General features: G+C 40.5%; 2 protein-coding genes across 2 annotated transcripts in view; both read right to left on the reverse strand.

Moving 5' to 3' along the window:
- The window catches only part of SAXO1 (stabilizer of axonemal microtubules 1), a gene marked incomplete at both ends in the record, with an annotated part of 29,436 nt that extends 25,116 nt beyond the window's left edge, over positions 1–4,320 (reverse strand). Inside the window, 1 exon segment of the mRNA XM_082301672.1 lies at positions 4,102–4,320. Within this exon segment, the coding sequence (XP_082157798.1) occupies positions 4,102–4,320 (219 nt within the window).
- Positions 782–21,240, reverse strand: HAUS6 (HAUS augmin like complex subunit 6; the record flags this gene model as incomplete). The annotated part of the gene is made up of 18 exons (XM_082301293.1): positions 782–1,605; positions 4,946–5,935; positions 6,277–6,412; positions 7,257–7,442; positions 8,091–8,148; positions 8,726–8,773; positions 9,425–9,515; positions 11,288–11,363; positions 11,935–12,064; positions 12,663–12,844; positions 13,434–13,607; positions 13,810–13,861; positions 13,984–14,049; positions 17,265–17,412; positions 17,983–18,115; positions 19,111–19,183; positions 19,921–20,016; positions 21,107–21,240. 17 exons carry the CDS (start codon positions 21,238–21,240, stop codon positions 4,968–4,970), a joined length of 2,751 nt encoding a protein of 916 aa, XP_082157419.1. The 3' UTR covers positions 782–1,605; positions 4,946–4,967.
- Between the last annotated feature and the right edge of the window lie 186 nt (positions 21,241–21,426).

The following is a 21,426-nucleotide window of genomic DNA, read 5'->3' on the forward strand; positions in this document are numbered from 1 at the left end:
AGAAAGGGGCCATTTCCTCTCTCCTGTCCCTTGTTACATGGGAAACATGTGAAAGGGTTAAAATCATTGTACTTGGGCGTGCTTGGGTATCCTGAGGCTAGAATAAGATATGTCATAACCAATGTAGAAGCTAGCTGAATAATTCTGCAAAAGATAGGGAACAAAAGCTTGCTAGATCCAGTGAAGAAAATGCTGAAACAGCTAGCAAGAGACTGTGCATGCCTAGGAAAGAAAGGTGGAAAGTGCAAAGCAAGGAAGACATTCAGCCTTCATCCAAACGACCACCAAGCCTTCCTCAGCGCAACCACCAGGGAGCACTGCGCCTGCGCGCCGCATATGCTCATGATAATAACGAGTTCTAAAAAATAGTTTGGATAACCACACTTTTTCTAGGGAAAATGTTGAATATGCATAAACTGCAACTATTACTTGTAAACTGCTGTGTGCATGTTTGGGGGAGCGATCCTCACACACACAGCGCGCTGAATAAAGCAAATACCTGCTTCTTGGACTTTGTCTTGGAAGTGTCTCTTGGCCCGGTTTAGGGCGAAACAGATACCCACCTGCCAATTTTCAGACCTGTCAGACCAGTCTGACCAACACTGGCTATTAAGCAGCACTAACATACACAGCCACATTATACCTATTACAGTTTCCTCAACCACCCACATGCCTTTTCAGAGAGCTTGTCAAATTCTGCTTTATAAGGAAGATGTCAAATACAGGTGAAGCTTCTTCTTAAAACCCAAGGCAACTGTTTTGGAAGAAAGGAGAAAGATACTGCAGAACAGAAAAACAAGTTTATTTAACAATTCCTCACAACTCTTAAACACATTAGGCTAGGAGCCAGTACTTTTATAACAAGTAGTTTACCTCCTGGAATCTCAACTTTTACTTTCTCACCTTATCACAGGCTCTATTACATCACAACGCAGTAAGTGCACGTCAGTTGTTAAAATCAAGTAGCATTACCACTACCACAAGGAATAGATTTTTATATCTTTAGTGTAAAGCATTTACTCGGTAATACAGCTAAAGAAATATGCACTTCAGTGAAGTTTAGAAAAAAGGAACAGCCTCTATCAATAGGTAGAATTGATGGCAATACAGACCAGAAGTCCCAGAAAGAGATGAATGCAATGGAATGTAGAGCACCAAGTAAAAATTGAATCTGTTGGATCAAGGGTTGGGGAGGGGTATGAGGTGTAGATTAGGAGCAAATTAACAGATTTCATTATTTCTCCTTTGACATTTCATTGTTTGCATTTTCTGGGGTTATGCCATTTACTCAACATATGCTTTTTAAAATATGCTTAAAATATATATATAGTTCTGTATATAAATGATAGGCTGTACATAGAAGGCCACTGTGGATGAGATGAAAACGGCAGCGCCAGAGCAGGCAACTGACATTCTTATACTCCTTAAGGAGACTGGAATACTGTCCCCACCAAAAGGAGTGCAACTTTCAAATCCAGACAATGCTTGGAGAAGATGCTACACAGCCAAGTGACCCATAAATGCATTGTTATGGTTATGCTGCTGCTTTACAAATTCCATCCTGATGAAAGTTCCTTTGTGCCCAGCTTCTAACTCAACTGTTACCTGAAAGAGAAAACATACTAGTTTGCACTCTGTAACATTCAACTATTAGACAGAAATACTGAAGTTGTTTCACGTGTATTAATAAAGTATCTATGAAATGGTACTCTAATTCTGTTAAGTGCTCCAATCAATTGCTACCAATACAGCTAGTTTTAAATGAAACCTATATTGCAGCAAGCTTGCACAAATATAAATCTCACTACTCCTTAAGACTAGTTTATAATAAACTTGAGACTAGTTGATATTAAATTCCAAGTATTTCATTAAATCACAGAATAGTTAGGATTGGACAGGACCTCTGGAGATCATCCAGTCCAACGCCCCTGCCAAGGCAGGGTCACCTAAAGGAGGTAACACAGAAACATGTCCAGGTGGGTTTTGAATGTCTCCAGAAAGCGAAAACTCCACAACCTCCCCAAGCACCCTGTCCCAGTGCTCTGCCACCCTCAGTGTGAAGAAGTTCTGCCTCATGTTATGGTGCAACTTCTTGTCCTTTAGTTTATGGCCATGGCTTCTTGTCTCTTCTTTGGGCAGCACTGAAGTCTGGCACTCTCCTCCTAACACCCACCTTTGAGATACTTGTATGTATTGATGAGATCCCCTCTCAGTCTTCTCCAGACTAAACAGGCCCTGCTCCCACAGTCTCTCCTCATAAGAGAGATGCTCCAGACCCCTGACCATCCTTGTGGCCCTCCACTCGACCCTCTCCAGTAACTCCTTGTCTCTCTTGTGCTGAGGAGCCCAGAACTGCACACAGCACTCCAGGTGTGGCCTCACTAGGGCCGAGTAGAGGGGGAGGATCACCTCCCTCAACCTGCTGGCCACACTCTTCCCCATGCACCCCAGGATGACATTGGCCCTCCTGGCCACAAGGGCACTGCCAGCTCATGGACAGCTTGTGATCCACCCAGAGTCCCAGGTCCTTCTCCACAGGGCTGCTCTGTAGGAGGTCAGCCCCAGCCTGTGCTGGCACTTGGGGCTGCTCCTCCCCAGGTGCAGGACCTGACGCTTGCCCTTGTTGAGCCTCATCAGGTTTCTCTCTGCCCAACCCTCCAGCTGATCCAGGTCCCACAGAATGTCAGCAGAGCCTTCAAGTGGGTCAGCCACTTGCCCCAGTTTCCCTTCCTCCAGGTTTTTGATAAACAAGTTCAGTAAGATTGGTCCCAGTATTGATCCCTGGAGAACACCACTGACTGCAGGCCTCCAGCTGGACTCTGCTCCACTGATGACAACCCTCTGAGCTCTGCCATTCAGCCAGTTCTTGATTCACCTCACTGTCCATTCCTCTAACCCACATCTCCTGAGCTTACCTGCAAGGATGTTACGGGAAACAGTGCCAAAACCCTTGCTGAAATTAAGGTAGTGTTGATACCATCTGATCCAGGCAGCTGGACAGGCAAACTTCAGATTGAGATGTAAACTGAGCTCCGGGTGGGAGCCTGAGACAAGAGGTTGTGAACTGCCAAATTTTAGGATAACAAGGGGCATGAAGACGGATGACAGCAGCCAGCTGAATGGACACTGACAGACACATCAGGAGCTGGGAATTGCCAGCCTTTTGGATAACAAAGGAGATGAAGACTGGTGACACCAGCTAGGTGGATGGATACAGAAAGTGGGTACAGAAGCTGAAGACTCAGGAGGAAGGGCAAGACTTCCATGTGGGGACACTGAGGGTGTAAAAGATCTGGGGTTCCTTTGCTGGGGTCCTGCTCAGAGGCACCAGCTCAAGCTGTTTCTGTGTTACTGTGCCATGAATAAATGGCTTTATGGGCTGAGACATCTGAGACACTGCTATGGGAAACCTGGGGTCAAACCTGTAAGGAAACCTGGTCTGACTGCAGGTGAGTGTGGGCTGTGTAAGGAGTCAAGCAGGGCACCCATCAGCTCACTGGAGTCACCAACTGTGAAGGGGCTTCACTACCAGCAGTGAAAGTCTCTGACATTGGGAATGTCACTGCCAGAGTCTCATGGATGGCCAGACTGGGAAGTTTCTTTTAACAGTAGACAATATCCACTGCTCTCCCCTAGCCAACCCATCCTACTATGTCATCACAGAAGGTTATTGGTAAAGTATGATTTCCACCTGTCTACTCCCAGTGGCCATCCTGACTACTTGGTGAATCCATCTTGACTACTCCTGATGACCTATATTTCTTCTGTATGCTTGGTGATGACCTCCAGAACTATCTGTTCCATTGTCTTTCCAGGGCTGAAGGTGAGGCTGACAGGCCAGTAGTTTCCTGGGTCCTCCATGTTGCCCTTTTTGAAGGTGTAACGTTGGCTTTCCTCCAGTCATCAGGCACCTCCTGTTCTCCATTTCTCAAGGATGATGGAGAATGGCTTAGCAACAGTAACTGCCAGCTCTCTCAGCACCTGTGGATGCATCCCATTGGAGCCCATGGATTTATGGGCGTTAAGTCTGTCTAGCTGACCTCTAACTCAACCCTCTACAACCAGGGCCCAATCTTTCTTTCTCCAGCCTTACTCTCTTACCTCTGAGGTCCGGGATTCCTGAAGAACGGCCTCTGCAGTAAAGACTAAGGCAAAGAAGGCATTCACTAATTCCACCTTCACTGTGTCTTCCATCATCAGGACACCTGTCTGCTCCAACAGTGGCCCCACACTTTCCCTAATCTTCCTTTTCCTGCTGATGTACTTATCACTGATATCCCTTGCCAGACTCAATTCCAAGTGGGCTGTGGCCTGCCTCATCACATCCCTGCATACTATCTGTTTTCATGGAAGTCCTCCATTACTAGTTCATTTTTATTAATGCATTTCAGTAGTTTAACCTCACATGTAACTAAACACTGCACTACTGGTTAAACAATTGACACTTCTGTTGGAAATGGAGTAAGGGGAAAGGTAGGCTGGAATGCAGGATAGTTCTAGCAACAGCTTAATGAACTCAACAAAAGTTCCAATGACCTATGACACATTTCTAAATAGCCAAATTTGTTCAGAGTAAACACAGAACTTCAAACTATCTTTGTGAATTCTCAAAATCTAACTCCAGATTATTCAAAATCTAACTGCAGATTGCAGTTAATGCACCTTAAGGCTTTTTTTTTTTTTTTTTAAACAGCTGTAGATTATGGCAGAAAGTCAGATGAACATCTTTTCTCATATTTGAAAGATGCTGATAGAAGTATAGAACTAAAGAAAGCATGTTTCCTTTTTTTTAATGTCTCATCTTCTATGAGGAATAAGTATACAAATAATTTGTTTCCCTTGACTTCCACAGCAGAGTTCAACTCCTCAGAGAAGGTTATTCATCGTAGTATAGCCAGTGACAGAACGGACAAAATCTTGATGCATAAAAAACACAGACACTTACCCTACAATTTATGTAGTAAGTCTCATGGGACTTCATGTACCCAAGACGGCATCTCCTCCATCTGTTGACAGGATACCAGCGAAGATGACAGAGAGTATTTGCTTTCATTAGGAGAGTTTGGCAATAGCATCTTGGTAAATCCTTCATCCCTGTAAGGATCATCACCATTTTCCTCTTCTTCTTCTGGTATAGGAGATAGTTCAAATGCATATCTTTCAGATTCGTCTTTGTTATGTGTTTGATGCAGATCCTCTTCACTTTCAGATGTAGTCTTTTTTAGCACTTCAGGTGAGTTGGATAGGGACTGTATATCCAGGTCTGATTCTTTAATATCCTCATCATTTTCCAAGACATCTGTTATATTTGCGCTGTCAATTGTATAAGAAACGGAATTTGAGCTTGAAGATATGCTGAGATCCATGCTATCACATTCTGGAAGTGTCTCATCCAGTATCCCCACGTCAGTAGTTTCATGACTGACAGAATTTAATGAAGATACATTCCAGCACAGCACCTCATCCATTAGAAAACTGCGACAGTGCTCTGAAGGTAGTGTATTTGTTCTTCTACCACTTTTCAAACAACTCTCTGGAATATTCATGCTCTTCTCTTCATTGTGAAAAGTCTGGCTTAGATCTTCTACAGAACTTCCACTCAAAGCAGAACAACCTAGTTCTTCTGATTCAGTTCTCTCACTTTCTTGAATTCCAGATAGTTTTGAATCTGAAGATTCAGATCTACGACTTACGCTTACCTGCTCGTGAGGATGAGATTCTGTAAAACTTAATTGAGACTTCTTTTCTGACACAGGAGGATCAAAGTCAGATACAGGAGATGCAGGTTCAGAGAACACAAAGGTAGAGTTCTCCTGCATACTGGGTGTACCATCCATGGAAGATTTTTTTGTCACCACTTCTGTTGGGGACAGATCTTTGTCTAATGAGCCCTCCGTCTGAATAGCTTTTCTCCACGAGCTTCTAATTTCAGTAACTAAATGGAACAAACCAAGGTAAAATTTTAGTACTTTCAAATCAGTCTGGTTTTATTCTGTCCCCTCAGTGACATAAGCAATCCAAGTGGGAATATGTATAGCTGGTTTATATTATTTATGTTTCCTCAACACAAAGGGGATTCTACATAAGAAAAAGATCTCTTAAATAGAATTCAGAATATTCACATCTTATTAGGTCTACTGTGTTGTGTTACAGAGTAAGCCATTAAAAAACATGCAACATCACTGAAATAATTATCTTTTTCTTCTTGTGTGACATGCCAATGAAGTAACCACATTATTTTATCAACGAGCATTACAAAAACAGTTTCAAACTTACGCAGAACTTCTGGAGTTCGAGGTATTTGTTTCCTTGTTAAAAATGGGTTAAAAGACAGTGAGCTAATGAGACGCTCAAGTGATATTCCTTTTTCTTCACCACTGTCAGGTGACTCAGACATCACTGACTTTGCAACCTGTGGGATGTTAGAGAATGGCAAATTCTGAGAAAGCAAAATTATAACCTCTTCATTTCTGTCAGTTATGGTTCAAAATAAATCTCATTCTCCAAATCATGTGGAGAATTTGGAATATCCTAACTTTTCTCTTATTTACTGCTTAGGTTCATAATGACCATAGTATCCTACAAACACAAAATGAAGGTAAGGGACTGAAATCAGAATTCAATTCTCAGTTCACTCATGATCTATGAATCCACCTTTCAAATAAGAAAGTGTCCTCAGATAGAATATATTTAAGATATTAGCCAAGAACTGCATAAGCATGAAGACTAGAGAGATATTCATATAAATCAAAAATTTTAGCAGATGAAAAGTAACTATCATTTCAATGAAAAATGCAATTTACTTTCCAAAACAAGATGTGGCACATTTGACAGTAATACCTGTGAAGGAATTCGTCAGTCAAATCTTAAATAAAATACCTAAAAGAAAAATTACTTACATTCCTGCTTAAAATTCCCAAGTCCCTGTTAAATACTTAACCTGTATAACTTCAGAATTCAACAGTTCTTTTTGTTTCTGAATATATGAGTGTACTTCACAGAGTGAAGTACATGATTCTACTGAACATACTACTCACTTTACCATGATTTTTAAGCATGATACCTGAACAAACTCCACACCTTCAGTGTGTACTTCATGAATCCACTGTAAAAATCCGTGATTCTGAAAACTATCTAGCAGAAAAAGCTAACTTTCAATGTATGTGGATTACAAGAGACATTTTTTTATATAATTAGTGTTTTGTTCTCTGAACTTAGTGATCATTTACTTAAAAACAAAAAAATTATGTCCCAACCTCTTCTGCAAGTTCATCTCTGGCTTTCTCAAGAAGGTCTTCTTTTTTCACAGAAGACTTTGGCTGGATACCATCTTCACCTGCATTCTCCTCCATTTCTGAAGTGGGAAATTCTTCCTTTCCATGTTTTAAGATTTTTGGAGGCACAGGTTTTTTATTTCTCACACAAGTTTCAGTATGCGAGTTCTACAGGAATACACAGAAATTATTAGTAGTTTTAAAATGAAGCAAGGATATTAGCATGAACTGCTGCAAAAATTCTGAACTGCAACAGCCCCAGTGTTTAGTCAACAAAAATATTTCAGTCTTGAATTCTAACTAAATACAAAATATTTTTACAACTGTATTCAAAGTAGGACCTAAGTAGTGACTAGGATAGGTGTTACACACAACATGGACGACTTATTTGCAACTACCTTGATCACAGTACAGTGAACAGCTGTGCAATGGAAAACTGTGCATCCAAGCTGCTTTTACACATTTTAACCCTTAAATTCCATATACAACTTAAAGAAACAAAATCTGACCACTGCTCACATCAAAGACTGTTTCAGCAAGCAGTGAATCAGTCACACACTGTATGTTATACCGAAGTCAGATACAAGGGCACCTACTTCCTACTGTCCTTTCCTAAAGCTTAACGAAGTCACTGAAGAGTTAGCTTTTACAATTTTGCCATACTAACTCAAATGTGTAAAAATATTGCTCAAAAAACAACAAAAAACCACCCACAAAACAAGCTGAAGCCCCACAACACTCTCCCACTGTCTGAGTTTCAACCAATATAAAAAGGACATGTTTTAAGTTTAATTTATATCAAAGATTGAAAGTTACATTTTCAATTAACAGGTCTCTGTTTTCAAATGCTTCTGGCAACTGCAGCACTGATGAGCTTCTCAACGAGGGAGAGAGGAAGAGACAAGACAACAAAAAAACCAACAATATTAGAGACAAATTAAACAATTGAAATGCAAATTTTAGAAGGCTGTTACATATTGTGTGCTCCGTATCTGTCCGTTACGATTTCCCTCAATTCGTCCCGGTCATCAGAAAGCAATTTTACTATAGGGAGAACAATGTGACAATTAGAGCAGATTTAGCCCTAGTTGTGTATCAGCCTCCCAAAAATAATAAATTAATAAACTCTGCCACTGATTATCACACAGGTAAAAAGAAGGGATTTTTCAATATATTTGTAAACAAGTGTTCTGCATTCTGCAGTAAAAGATAACTGGAAAGTCTTCTGCAGACTTGACAACATTCTTTTTTCTATGTAGTCTTTGTCTGAACCATTTCTGGCATCCACAGGTCTGTTCCTATATAAACTTGTTGATATTTAACAATCACCTGGCTACCAAAAAATTTAGCCTTATCACTTCTGGTAACTTTAGTGCTAACTGCATAGCTCTCAAAAATGCACGGTCCTCACTTGTTAGGGAAAGCGCACCTAAAAATGTTTTTGATGTTACCTGTCTGTAGCCTCATAAGCAAACAAATCTCCATGGTGCATGAAGTCACTGAAAGAAATCCAGAATTGTTCATTACTTTGACAGACTCTGAGATTTACACGCAACTACATCTACTGATGTCTTAAGAATGGATAGCATTCCTTTGCTAACTCCCTTGATCTCTTAGTAGGCAACTTTCAAGCACCTGTATGAGTCATATTATGAAAGACAGCATTATTCACAAGGTCATGAAATATTCCTGGACTAAGCAAATGACAAAAGGGAAAAAACTTTCTAGAATACCATTGTTCTGTGCTCTGTCCTTTGCTGGTACTGTAAGGAAGAGTAGCTACAGTACAGTGTGACTGTAACTCTAAAGAAGAGTAATGAAAAAAGTCTTGTAGAGAAAGTTTAGCCTGAAAAACAAAAATTTCTCTCCACCTGTCTCTTGAATCTTAGAATACAGTTAAAAATCAAGGAAAAAACCTTGCAATTTGGCTGATATTTATCCTATTCAGCAGCAACCAGCAGATCAATCTGTCATCAGCTGGAGAAAGCAGCAGTTACTTTAGGACTATCTTGCTAAATCACGTCGTTGTTACATAAGGAGTGGGCTACTGAAATATTCCGCCATGACTCAAGACATGAAAAATATTCAAGTCCAATATGTAAACTTCTAATTTTTCTACTGCTTCTTTATCAATTTCTCATTAAGCATACCATCTTGAAGGTACTAATGTTGTATCCATCATGGTTTCCAAAGCCCCATCATCTTTCCCATGGCTTTCTTCATGACAAGAGTCATAATTATCTGCGAAAGCAACGCAGAAGTTTTATTATTGCTTCTGTTTTCTTCACTTAGGCTTTCCATGTGACACAGCTGACTCACACTACTTCTGTAGTCTACTCACTGGATGGACTTTATGAACACTTCAAGAAAAATAAATTAATACATAAACAGGACAGCGTTATCAATCCTTTTGCTCAGGCAGTACCTGTAGCCACAGATGCCGCTAGCAGCCAGCACCACTTTCTGTTGTTCCTGAACACATGTTCAAGAAGCATGATTCATCTGCTGCCCTGCACATATCAATCAGACTTTCCACCTTCCTCCAAACTACAGTCCTAGCCACAACATCATTATCCCCTCCTCTTCACATACATCAATTGTGTGGCACATTGATTCCACAAAGCACAATTCCACCCACCTCTACCTCAACTGCATTAATCAATAAATATCTCTCTAGATATACTCATCCCTCTTGCTGCCTCAGTCCAAGCAAGGTAAAGCTTTGCATAAGCATACGTTACAGAAGTAAATGTTTTGAACATTACTAGAGGTACACATACCTCCATCACGGACTGTCTAGAACATTGTGCTAACTTTGGCACATCTTGAACAAATAGCCATTAATTTCAGTAGATCTCTACTAATCCTAAATTTCAGCTTCTGCAAGGACAAATGGCATTTCCTGTCACATTCATCTCAACAACACATCAAAAATCCAGGTTCACTTCCAGTAGTTAGGTGAGGTCAATATTTTGTTTTTGGAGTTGACCTTATAACCAGGCAGAAGTTAGTTTTCTTAGTGGCTGGATTCTCCGATGTAGAGAGAATGTCACAGATATCAATTTGTCTCAAGATTTCTGATACTACCAGCTCACAGCATCATAGTACAGTGCTTCAATCTTTCAAATTTTTAAGGCAAACTATGTTTCATTTCCAATTCTGCGTCTTTCCTCTGCAGCTTCTAGCCTTATACGCACATACACTCAGACTGCTGAGTACTTTCCCCTTTACAACCAAAAGGATCTTCTCACCATCATTTTGAATCTTGAAATTCCAATACAGCTCTGCTATACAATTTTTCCTAAAAGGGACTGCAAATGACATGACTGAAGCAGTCTTCCCCCTTGCTTTGTAGCTTTTAACTTAGAACTCTATACTAGTGACACTCAGCACTCAGTCAATAAGAACCACCCAGTAAAATATCATCAGATCATCAGCCACTTAGCATGGTGCAACAACCAAGCCTGGTCAAAGTCAGCTCTGATCAACACTATTAACCTAATGACTGAATGCAACGAACACAGATCAAGTGAGATCCTGATCAAATGGCACAGTTACTAAGGAATTAAGTATTTCAGAATGCACCAGAGAAAGGTAGCTACCTGGGGGGACACCTTCAACTTCTTTTCCTAGATGGTCAATGGGAAGTTTTACCTTCTTTCTCTCTTTTTTACTCCTCCAACCCGAAGTAACCTTTACTGTTAGACTGAATGTATTCTCTAGAATCTGTGAATGAATCTCTGTACACGGACATCTGTCTCAACATCCTTTGTGCAAGAACAACAAAATATCAAACAGCTCAGCACTGGGTTTTTGCCAAGCTTCAGAGAATGTCCAATACTACAAAGTTGAAAAATGCAAGGCAGTTTTGGTCAAGAGTCATTCAGAATCAATTATCACAGACTATCAAAGACCATCTGCAAATGCAGGAAGAGAGCCTTTTGGACTCCATGTAACTTTTAACAATTGTGGCACTGGGGGAGAAGGAAAAGAAGCTCCTCCTGTTCACCAACCTGCAAATGATTGACAACAGATAGTGTCTTCATCTTCATCTGAAGAACTAGAAGACTGGAGTGGCGAAGCAGGTTCCTTTCAAAAGGACAAAAAAAGTTACACAAGCAGGCAGAAAAAGTCAGTTTATCAATAGCAATTAACAGTTATTTAAAACAGCTTTTCTGCAAACCAGCCACCAGATGCAACAAGAAGTTTCTCCTCTCTCTGCTGGATAGCTACACAATGGGTACAACCTCCGTCAATGTGAGCATCAGAATGGAAATTACTGCTCATTCATCAAGTACATCACTTTAAAAGGGGAAAACAGAAATCAGCAAATGTTCCTAACTGAACAAACCTCAGCTTCCACAGGAGGATGGACAGAGACAAAACAAAAACCAACCTGCTCACCCTTATGCTGATCTACCATCTTTACAAGATCGTTCCATCCCACATCTTCAGTGAATACATCAGGTATCATATAGTCAAATGTATCCTCTTTAAGAAAGACTACTTTTTAAAGTATAATCAGATATGCTGCACTATGGGAGTCCCCTAACCTTACAAATAAAGCTGAAGTGTTGCAACAGAATGCACCAGTTTAGACCTAAATCCTCTCTCACCTTCACCCTTTTCCCCAGAATCAGATAAAACGAATACTACTTACTAGATAATCTCTAAAGATTAAATTAGAAGGACACTGGCCAAGAATAGTTTCCCACTTCGATTCCCAGATCTCCTGTTTTCTGGAAATAGACTGACGCTTTTGCTCACAACACTGTTGCACATTTCTTAGACTGTAACATATAAACATAGAAAATGAAGACATCTGTCAGTAGAGGTAACAATTCTACATAAAGAGGGCAAGTATTATGTTTCCCACGTACCCTGACAGACCTTTGACACATATCAATTTATTCATGCATTTGTGCATACACTACAAACTAACTGAAATTCACAACCAAAAAAGCTGCTGCTAGGTAGTCTTCATGTTTCTTACAGCAGAATTGGAAGAACTACACTAAAACATATACTCAAGTGAGATACACACCTTAAATTTCTCTAAACCAGTTACAGATAAAAGTTTTAAAAATCTCAGAACTTATTAATGCAACAAGACAAAAAAAAAAAAAAAAAAAAGCAAAATTCAGATCAGCTAGCAAATTAGGTACCCCAGAACAAAAACTAAAATATTAATGAAACAAAGGCAAAAGGCTGAAGCTACCTAGAGAAGAATCCCAATAAAAAGTTAGATAAGTAATTAAAAACAAATGCTAATTTTCCCAGAGACACAAGAAATACACTGAACCAACATGTTTTTTCTAAAAAAGACTCCAGTAGACATGATCCTACCATTTAAGAACAAACAATCAGAGAAAATTTCCCAACAATTACCTCTTTGAGTTCAAGTCCTGTAGTAGTTTCTTGCAGTATGTAACCATGGCTTTAATTCTGTGAAGTTCTTTTAATTCGCATGGACAATGTTCATCTCTCAACATTCTCAGGGCTTCATTTAACAACTGAATAACTGTCAGGAAATTCAGTTTTCCATCTTCATATAAATTTCCTGTACAAAACTTGAAGTAGAGCAAGCAAGGAAAAAAAATAAATAGTGAACAGTACCCATATCAGACAGTTATGTCTTCTGTAGTCAGAACCAGGACATGGTATACGTTATACTTAGATTCAGTTCATTATTGTTTCATTTTTTAAAAAATATATTCTAGGTTAAAGCAACATCAACCAATGAAGTAGTCTGTTTGACCACAGCCCCAAAAGATACGGCACAAACACCACCAATGTCATAACTGAACACCATAGGCAACACAACGGTAACAAAAGCCAATTACTTGAAGTACTGGTTAAACAAGTCAAAATAGGTTTAATGTCTAAACAACAAAAAAGTCAAAGCGCTAATTAGGCAGACTTACCAATGTAATTACCGAACTGAAAAAGTTAATGTCTTAGACATAACAAATACAAAACAGCATTATAAGCATAAGAAATTTCTGTATGTAAATTAGACATATTTTATGCATCCTTTAGCAATCATCTCTAATAATCCATTATGTATTTGTTTAATTTTTTAAGGTATTTAATTGCATCCTAATGGGGACTAAATAAAAGCAGCTTACCAATTTAGCAAGAAGGATAAAAACCACTTACTCCATGTATGTCACTTTCAACTCTGTAAGTCAACAACCGTGGAACACGCAAAACTACATCAGTGCCATCTAAAATACATGGATGAGCACAGTCTTCAAGTACAGAATCCACAACTGCCTTTTCCTTTTTCAGAGACGTAAGCATTTCCGCTATAAGTGTCCACATACTGCGGACCTTAACAGAAAAGGACAAAAACACTGTGTTAAAACATTTGCCATAATATCTATAATGACAGAGCATCAAAACAGCATGAAGGCAGATGAAATGCTAGCATAATCACAGGTAGACAAGTGCAAATAACAGTATCTGACTGACAGTAGGTGTTGCAGAAACGTTACAATTCAACATGCTGCCACAGCACGAATAAAATGCTCACCTTCTGAATTCTGTCGGTTGTGTCATTTTTGTTTCGGTCGTTTTGTTTCATCCTGTATGCATATGCAAAAAAAAGTTCAAGCGGACTACTGTGAAATTATAGTTCATATTTCATAAAACTGAGCATGCAATCTACTTCATATATCCTAACCTAGTTACAAGGAAAAACACTTACCTGCGAGACCGCTTCCGCATGACTGCATATTCAGACTTTGTCCGTTGTATTTCTCTAATTAAAACCCTATGGAAAAATTTAAAAGCTAGAACAGGCTTATCAGAATTGCTTACAGTCATGAACCGATCATGCTCATTCTTTCCCAATCTGCATACTGAGGCAGTTGTTTCTTATACCCAGCAATAATAATTAAGTTACTAGAAATGTCTATTATCAGCATGAACTACGAACATATTCAGCAACTTCACTTTCAAATCCTTCACTTTCAAATCCTTCACTTTCAAAAGACCAGAGAACAGGAGTACAAGCAGCTGGACCACAGAAGTTCTTTTGTCAAAGTGCTTTCATTGACATTTTCAGCACGTAAAAGCATAGTAGTCTGATTTTCAGAAACACTGAATCATGCTGCATTCAAAAGGATCTTCAGAGCTCCCATGTCTTGTCAAGAATGAAAAAAAACCTATAAATAATTACACTTTTGAAGGGTATCCCTCAAATGGTAAACAGCAGTAATATTTCCCAAACAAGGTCATAGGAGACACAGAATTACAGAAATCAGAGAAATTTAGGAGACTTTGACCTTTGGAAATTGTATTTTTGAGCCTTCCATTGAAAGCAGAGCCTTTAATTATGCTACTCCTAGTCTCGGTCAAACCAAGTCTTGAATATTTCCAGGAACTGAGATTCCACTTCTGAAGGCAACCTTTTTCGGTTTAATTGTTCTCACAAGAGATTTTTTTAAATCCAGATGGAGGTTTCCCCTAAACACCTTGGGCCCACTGCCTTGTCCTGTCACAATACATCCTTGTGAAGAGTACCTCCATGTTCTCCACAACTACTTTTTAGACACTGAAACTGTGATTAAACCCCTAGCATTGCCTTTTTCAGGCTAAGCAAATCAAACTTCTCCAGCTTTTACTCATACATTTCACACTCTGCAACGCTCTAATCCATTGCAGCTCTCTGCTAGTATCTTTCCCATCTTTCACTCTCTCTCTTCAAGTGGGCTGATCAAAACTGAACACAGTATTCCACATGTGGCATTAGAATTGTCAGCCCCAGCCAGCAACTAAGTACCACACAGCTGCTCACTCACTCCCCAGGTCCCGTAGAATAGGAAGAATCTGAAAAACTGTGAAGTTTACAGGGTAAGAACAGTTTAATAGCTGAAATAAAAATATTCTAACACAGATGAAAAGGAGAAAGAGAAGAGTAAAACTGAAGAAAAATGAGTGATGCATAATACAATTGCCCACCATTTCCTGACCAGCGCTCATTCCATACAGCATGATAGGCTGCTGGTCTTGGTTACCAGGACACACTGCTGACTCATGCTCAACTTGCAGCCCCACACTACTCTCACCTCTAATTCTTCTTAGCAGAGCTAGTCCCCTACCTACAAACCTGCGCTGCTGTTGGAGACTATTCTCTCTCAGGTGCAAGATCTCACACTGGTCTTTGTTAAACCCCATTAAATTTTTGCTGTACAAGTCCCCAGACCCAGCATGGTCTGTCTCTGATATGCTTCCCCATTGCAGTGTATCTTCCTTACTCACAGTTTGGCACCATCTGCAAGTTTGGTGGGTTTGTATGCAAGCGTGTCATCCGTATCCCTTGTGAGGACACAGCATCAACCCCAGAGGAACTCCACTCATAGACCAGTTACAACTTTGAGGCACTATCACCCTTTGGGCTCACCCCTTTAACTAGCCTTCTGTATTTCCAAGGATATCAGTCTGAAATTATGCCAGGTAAGTATCTGTGTACTCTTGGATGAAAGCAGTGAAACCTTTGCTTCTTTCACCACTGCTTCTTGCAACAGAGACTGGTCCAGTGATCTTACCCATGTAGCCTGAGGCAAAGTACAAACTGGGTATTCTAGCCTGTGAGACTTGAAAGTTACCATTTTGTTCAGATGCAGATCTAAATCCTCCATGTACTTGCACTTCCTAACAACACACTACGGGATTCTTTTTTCAAGCTCTTACCAGGCTCTTAGAGCTTTAGCTGAACTTTGGCCTTCCTAGCTACATCACTGCACACCTGAGAAATATTTCTGTATTTGTGTCTTGGAGTCAGTTCCCTTTTCTGTACTCCATACATATCTTGCTACACTGTCCTAATCAGGCTGGTTCTTTCTTGCACCTGTTTCTTTTTTGACTTAAGGAGATGGAACACACATGAGTTTCAGCATGGATCTCTGAAAGTATCCTATCACTCTTGAGCTTTCCTGTTTTCCACGAGACACCTCCTACAGTTGCCTGGGCCAGTGGAAATACACTCAAATGAAAAGGCCAGCGTCATTAGTTTTCCTCTTGTCTTCCTCACATTCCTTTGGATTTGAAGTTCTACAGTCTTGGCTGCAGTGACCATAAGAGCCCTGTAACATCTCCAGAGAAGTTTCTCTTATTTACACAGTGAGGTCAAAAGAGCATCACTCTATTCAGCACACTCAGTGACTACATTGTGAAGTCATTCTCTAGGTACTCCCGCTTCCTACACTGCTAATGCACCACTGAACTACGTTCCTAGCAAATACTAGGAAAAGCTGCAGTCCTCTACAAGAATCAGGGCCAGCAGAAACCCACCATGAAGTCTCCCTGGATGCTAAACCCACATCAAACAGCGTGAAACATGACCGGTCCTCTTGTATAGAGCTACATTACATGCACTGACACTGCTCTTTTACTTACAGTGCAACTCCTCGCCCTTTTCTGCCATTTACTGAACAATTCACAACTGTCCATGACAGTGCTCCAGTCATGTAAACTATCCCACACAAATTCTGCAAATTCTGCTGATACATGGCTCTATGCCTGCAGAGAGAGTTCCAGCTCTTGATATTTCTCAAGCTGGGAATGTTTGCCATAAACAAGAGCTAAGAATAGCATACTTTTGGTGAAAGAATTAAGGTTTAAGTAAATAAAATGTGTCTCACAGTGACTAAACAAAACCAAATGTTTCATCCTGAGAATGTTATATTTTAGGATAAGACCCTTCAAAAGAAATCATACTGCTATACATGTAGAATTCCCTGACCATTTTAATGCCCAGACAACATACAGCATCTCCTAAATGATTAATTTCTTTAGACTACTACGCTTCACAGAAGATCTACAAGCAGTACAACTGCCAATGAAAGAAGGTAAAGGGGGAAAATATGGGAGAAATTCAACAGAACGCATGATGTAAAGCATATAAAGACTTCTCAAATCCTTTTAAAACACATACACATAAGTCAGCTTTTATGAAAAGTCACTTTCTTTTAATGCGTTACTTACCGTGCTTTTTTCCCATATTCTTGAATAACGAAGTCTTGCCTTTGAAGAATTTGCAGCAGTTTATTGTATGCAACTCTATGTCTTGCTCTTGCTATGTACATGTCCTTAGGTCTCCGCTTTACAGCTTCAGCAAAAGGTATACCAGTGCCTAAACAGAAGTCAGTGTTTGGACTACATTATTTGCTTTTAACACATGGATAACTTCCTAATCTACCTAGATCAAACTGCAAGAATCACAAATCAAGATGCTCATTTCTACCTGGACTGAAATAGAACATGCAGTGTACTGCCTCTTTTGCCATTTTTTTCTGTTCTATACACCTTCATTCCCTCACTCTCACTCCCTTTCTATATTCTTTAGGTTACAATAATACAAGATGCCTGAAATAGACAGATCTGATCCTTCAGAATTCCTCAAGTTCCAAGAAAGAAAATAGTACAGCAGTCCAATACTTTTGGAACAAACCATTGCTTATGTGGGTAATGGTGCAGAGCACTGCCCAGGTGAACCCTGGAACTAGACCCATAACACACAATAGAGAGCAAAACCATCTGCACTGTTCTATCAGCAGTAGCTCTAAGCAAGTGCACAGAACTCTGTGAAAGACTGACCTGAGCAGCCAACTAAGAACGACTTAAAGCTCCTGTCATACATTAAAGACATGATAGATTTACAAACATTGCAAATGAAGCATTGGTATTGTCCCATACAGCTTACCTACAGAAAGCTTTTTCATGTCCTCAATCAATACATATCTTGCAAAACAGTATGCCACGTGAATAAATCTAGCACCACCAGGACAAATCAGTGTGGAAGGAGTAATTCGTGGAAAACCTCTTTCCTTTCGACTCTAGAAAAGTACAGTCATTTTAAACGCAAAACTAATCTAAGAAGTAAAGCATCAACAACAGCTTTCAAAGACTTGGCTGCATACCAAAATGCTGCAATTACTCACTAGCGAGCTTGATGCAAAGCTAAATGATTTTGCCACCACAGTTGACACCTACTGTAGTCAGAAGAGAATAAAGCTTTTTTCAATATTCCCAACACCCCACCAAATTCTGTACACAAGACAGTTTCAATGCAAAGACTGAAGTCAGTGCTGCATAAATGTTAGAAATTGGTGCCTTCCTCATTCCTAATTCATAATCCCTATCTTTGAAAACACTTCCAAGTTTTCTTTCATATTTTCTACTGAAGTCAAGAATCAGAGTACCTTAACCATATCTAAAGATATTGCATCATTGGCTTTCACCTCATCCACTATTACTAAAATCCAGAAGTATTGCAGTACATAAATACAAGATTTCTAGAATAATCATTAAAACAAAGGCAGCATAAGAAAGCAACATAATAAGCAATGATACCTGAAGTGATCAGTTTTGCTTCATCTTTAAAAAGCTTGCCTTACATTTTAGTCCCTTTCCCCATATACAAGAAAATACTATTAATAGTTTTTCATGCATGTGAATCAGCTTTCACAGTAAAAAATGCTTTCCCAGGCAACTTAAACAAATAGCCCTCAAGCTGAAGGAAGTTAGTCTCACCCAGGGCTAAGGGACTCTCTAGACTTCCATTCAATCACACACTGTTACCCAAAAGCAAGCCACAACAGTTTTAAGACCCACAATTAGGTAGGTCTCTGTCTTCTAAATTCCCCAAAGACAACATTTTTTCTTCAAAGAAGTCCAAGATAAACTATATGAAAGAATATACAAGGTAAAACTGAATTCTTTGATTAAAAAAATCCTTATTTAAAACTCTGATATAAAACAGTGCCCTCAAAAAAAGAGTAAGGTCACATAAACCAGTAGAGCATCAACTTCCACTCTTCATAATACTCACTGCAATTTCTCCAAGCCACAGACAGCATTGCTTCCTAAATCTAGGACTTGCTGGCTTTCTTAATCCAGCGTGCCTTTTCATTTAAAGTGGATGAAGAAGAAGAAGGAAAAAAAAAATAAAAAGAAATTTCAAAACATGTTCAAATATTCAGATACCTAATTAACCATTATAAAAAAAAGACTAAGACACAGATTTCTTATTGATGCTGAGACAGAAAATGAGGGGCATATACCTTAGACCAAGAACAGATAAAAGTTTGTTAAATGACAATGTTTTCTTTCCATAAGTTAATTACAGATTATTTCAGAGATTTGTCTGCAGCTCTTTCTAACTCAGGACAGGGGAAGGAAAAAAAAAAAAAAAAAAAAAAAGGCCAGAACCCTGACCATTTTCATATTAGCAGTCTCCCTCCTGCCACATCTTCAAATGTGTAAGCTAAAATAGCTCTGCTATGCAAAGAAAATCATCAGAGAATACAGGGTTCTTGCCATGTTGAAGGTCCTGGCAACAATCCATAAATGGGAAATGTTATTCTCTGTTTGGTCAGCAAGATAAATGGGACAAGCAGATTATTTATCAGCTATTACAGTTTATATCAAAGTTGCCACGAAACAGATAATAAATTAAGGCAAGGTTTCAGACTGATCAAAATTGATTGACTGAGCTATGATCAAAAGGAAACATATTCTCTGACCATATGCTCTTCTTCCACAGTATTCCCCAAGAAACCACTTCCTTCCCCTCCAGCAGCAGTATAAAATGTATTCTTAATTGAAGGCATAGCCGTAACCTCAGACACCAAATACTTACTTGAAAGTTAGTTTTGCGCGGCGCTTATCCAGCTTGGTAAACAAGAACTGGGCAATGACAGTAAAAGCTCTGTTGTTTGGTTTAGCAAACATGTCCCTAATAAAGAAATAAACAGCCACATCAGAAGTAGTTATGGTGACAAATTAACAGCATTTTTACTGGCTGCTAAAGACTACAAAACAATGTTATATCACAGAGTAATTCATTGAATGCTTTATTTCCTGTGTAAAACTATGCACCTTTCATCCTGTTTAACACAGGTGAAATTCAGGGCTACAACAAAAGCAGTGTGGCCAGCAGGTCAAAGGCCACCGGTGATTCTGCCCCTCTGCTCTGCTCTTGTGAGAGCCCCACCTAGAGTGCTGCATTAAGTTCTGGTGCCCCCAACATAATAAGGACATGGAACTGTTGGAGCAAGTCCACAGAAGGGGCACGAAGTTGAAAAAGAGACTGGAGCACCTCCCCTACAACGACTGAGAGAGTTGGGGCTGTCCAGCCTGCAGAAAAGAAGGTTGCATGGAGACCTCATAGCAACCTTATAGTATCTGAAGGGGGCCTACAGGAAATCTGGAGAGGGACTCTTCGTCAGGAATTGTAGCGACAGAACAAGGAGTAATGGGTAGAAGCTGAAAGAGGGAAAATTTAGGTTAGATATTAGGGAAAAAACCTTTACTGTGACAGTAGTGAGGCACTGGAACGGGAGGCTGTGGATGCTCCGACCGTGGCAGTGTTCGAGGCCAGGCTGGGTAAGGCTTTGAGCAACTTGGTCTAGTGGGAGATGTCCCCGCCCATAGCGGTGGGGGCGGGGATGGGATCTGTGGGATGTTTTAAGGTCTATTCCAACCCCCTAACCATCTACGATGGTACTGAACAATTCGGGCAAGAGCGTTATCTTTCAAGGCAAGTCTTCAAAACACGCGCTAGGGAAGCCCCTCACCTCGCCTTCCCCACAAGTCTCACCGGGGGAGCCGGAACTCTCACCATGCCTGGGTTTCATTTCTTCCGACAGAGATGATGTGGCCTGCGACGACACTGCGGGCATTTCCCGGGCGCTACATGTCGCCAAGGGCACCGGGCCCCTCGGCGGCCATGGCGAGACGCTCCTGCCTCGCGCTCCCCGGTGAGACCCGGGGCCCTGCTCGGACCCCCCCGCCTCCGCCCTCCCCCGGCTCTCTCTAGCACTGACCTTCCTAGTCTCACGTCGCGGTGGCATTTCGGGTCGAAGCCCAAGGCCAGCAAACAAAGCCAGAGGTGACGGCTCTCGCGTTTGGCGTCCGTGACAGCTTTCGGCACCCGCCGGGCAGCGGCCGCCGGCGCCATCTTCCCCAACCCGCCAAAATCTCCCGCGCGCGGGCCTACGCCAAAATGGCCACGCCCCTATTCTCGCGAGACCTCCAGCCCGCTCACTATACCCAAAGACGAGGCGAGGCGGGCGCGCTGCCTCACGGGAGGTGTAGTCCAGGCGCTGGTACGCTTCCAGCCCTTCTATTTAAGTAGGGTTGTAAT

This window comes from Coloeus monedula (assembly GCF_965178545.1).
Source record: "Coloeus monedula genome assembly, chromosome: Z".
Classification (NCBI taxonomy): Eukaryota; Metazoa; Chordata; class Aves; order Passeriformes; family Corvidae; genus Coloeus; species Coloeus monedula.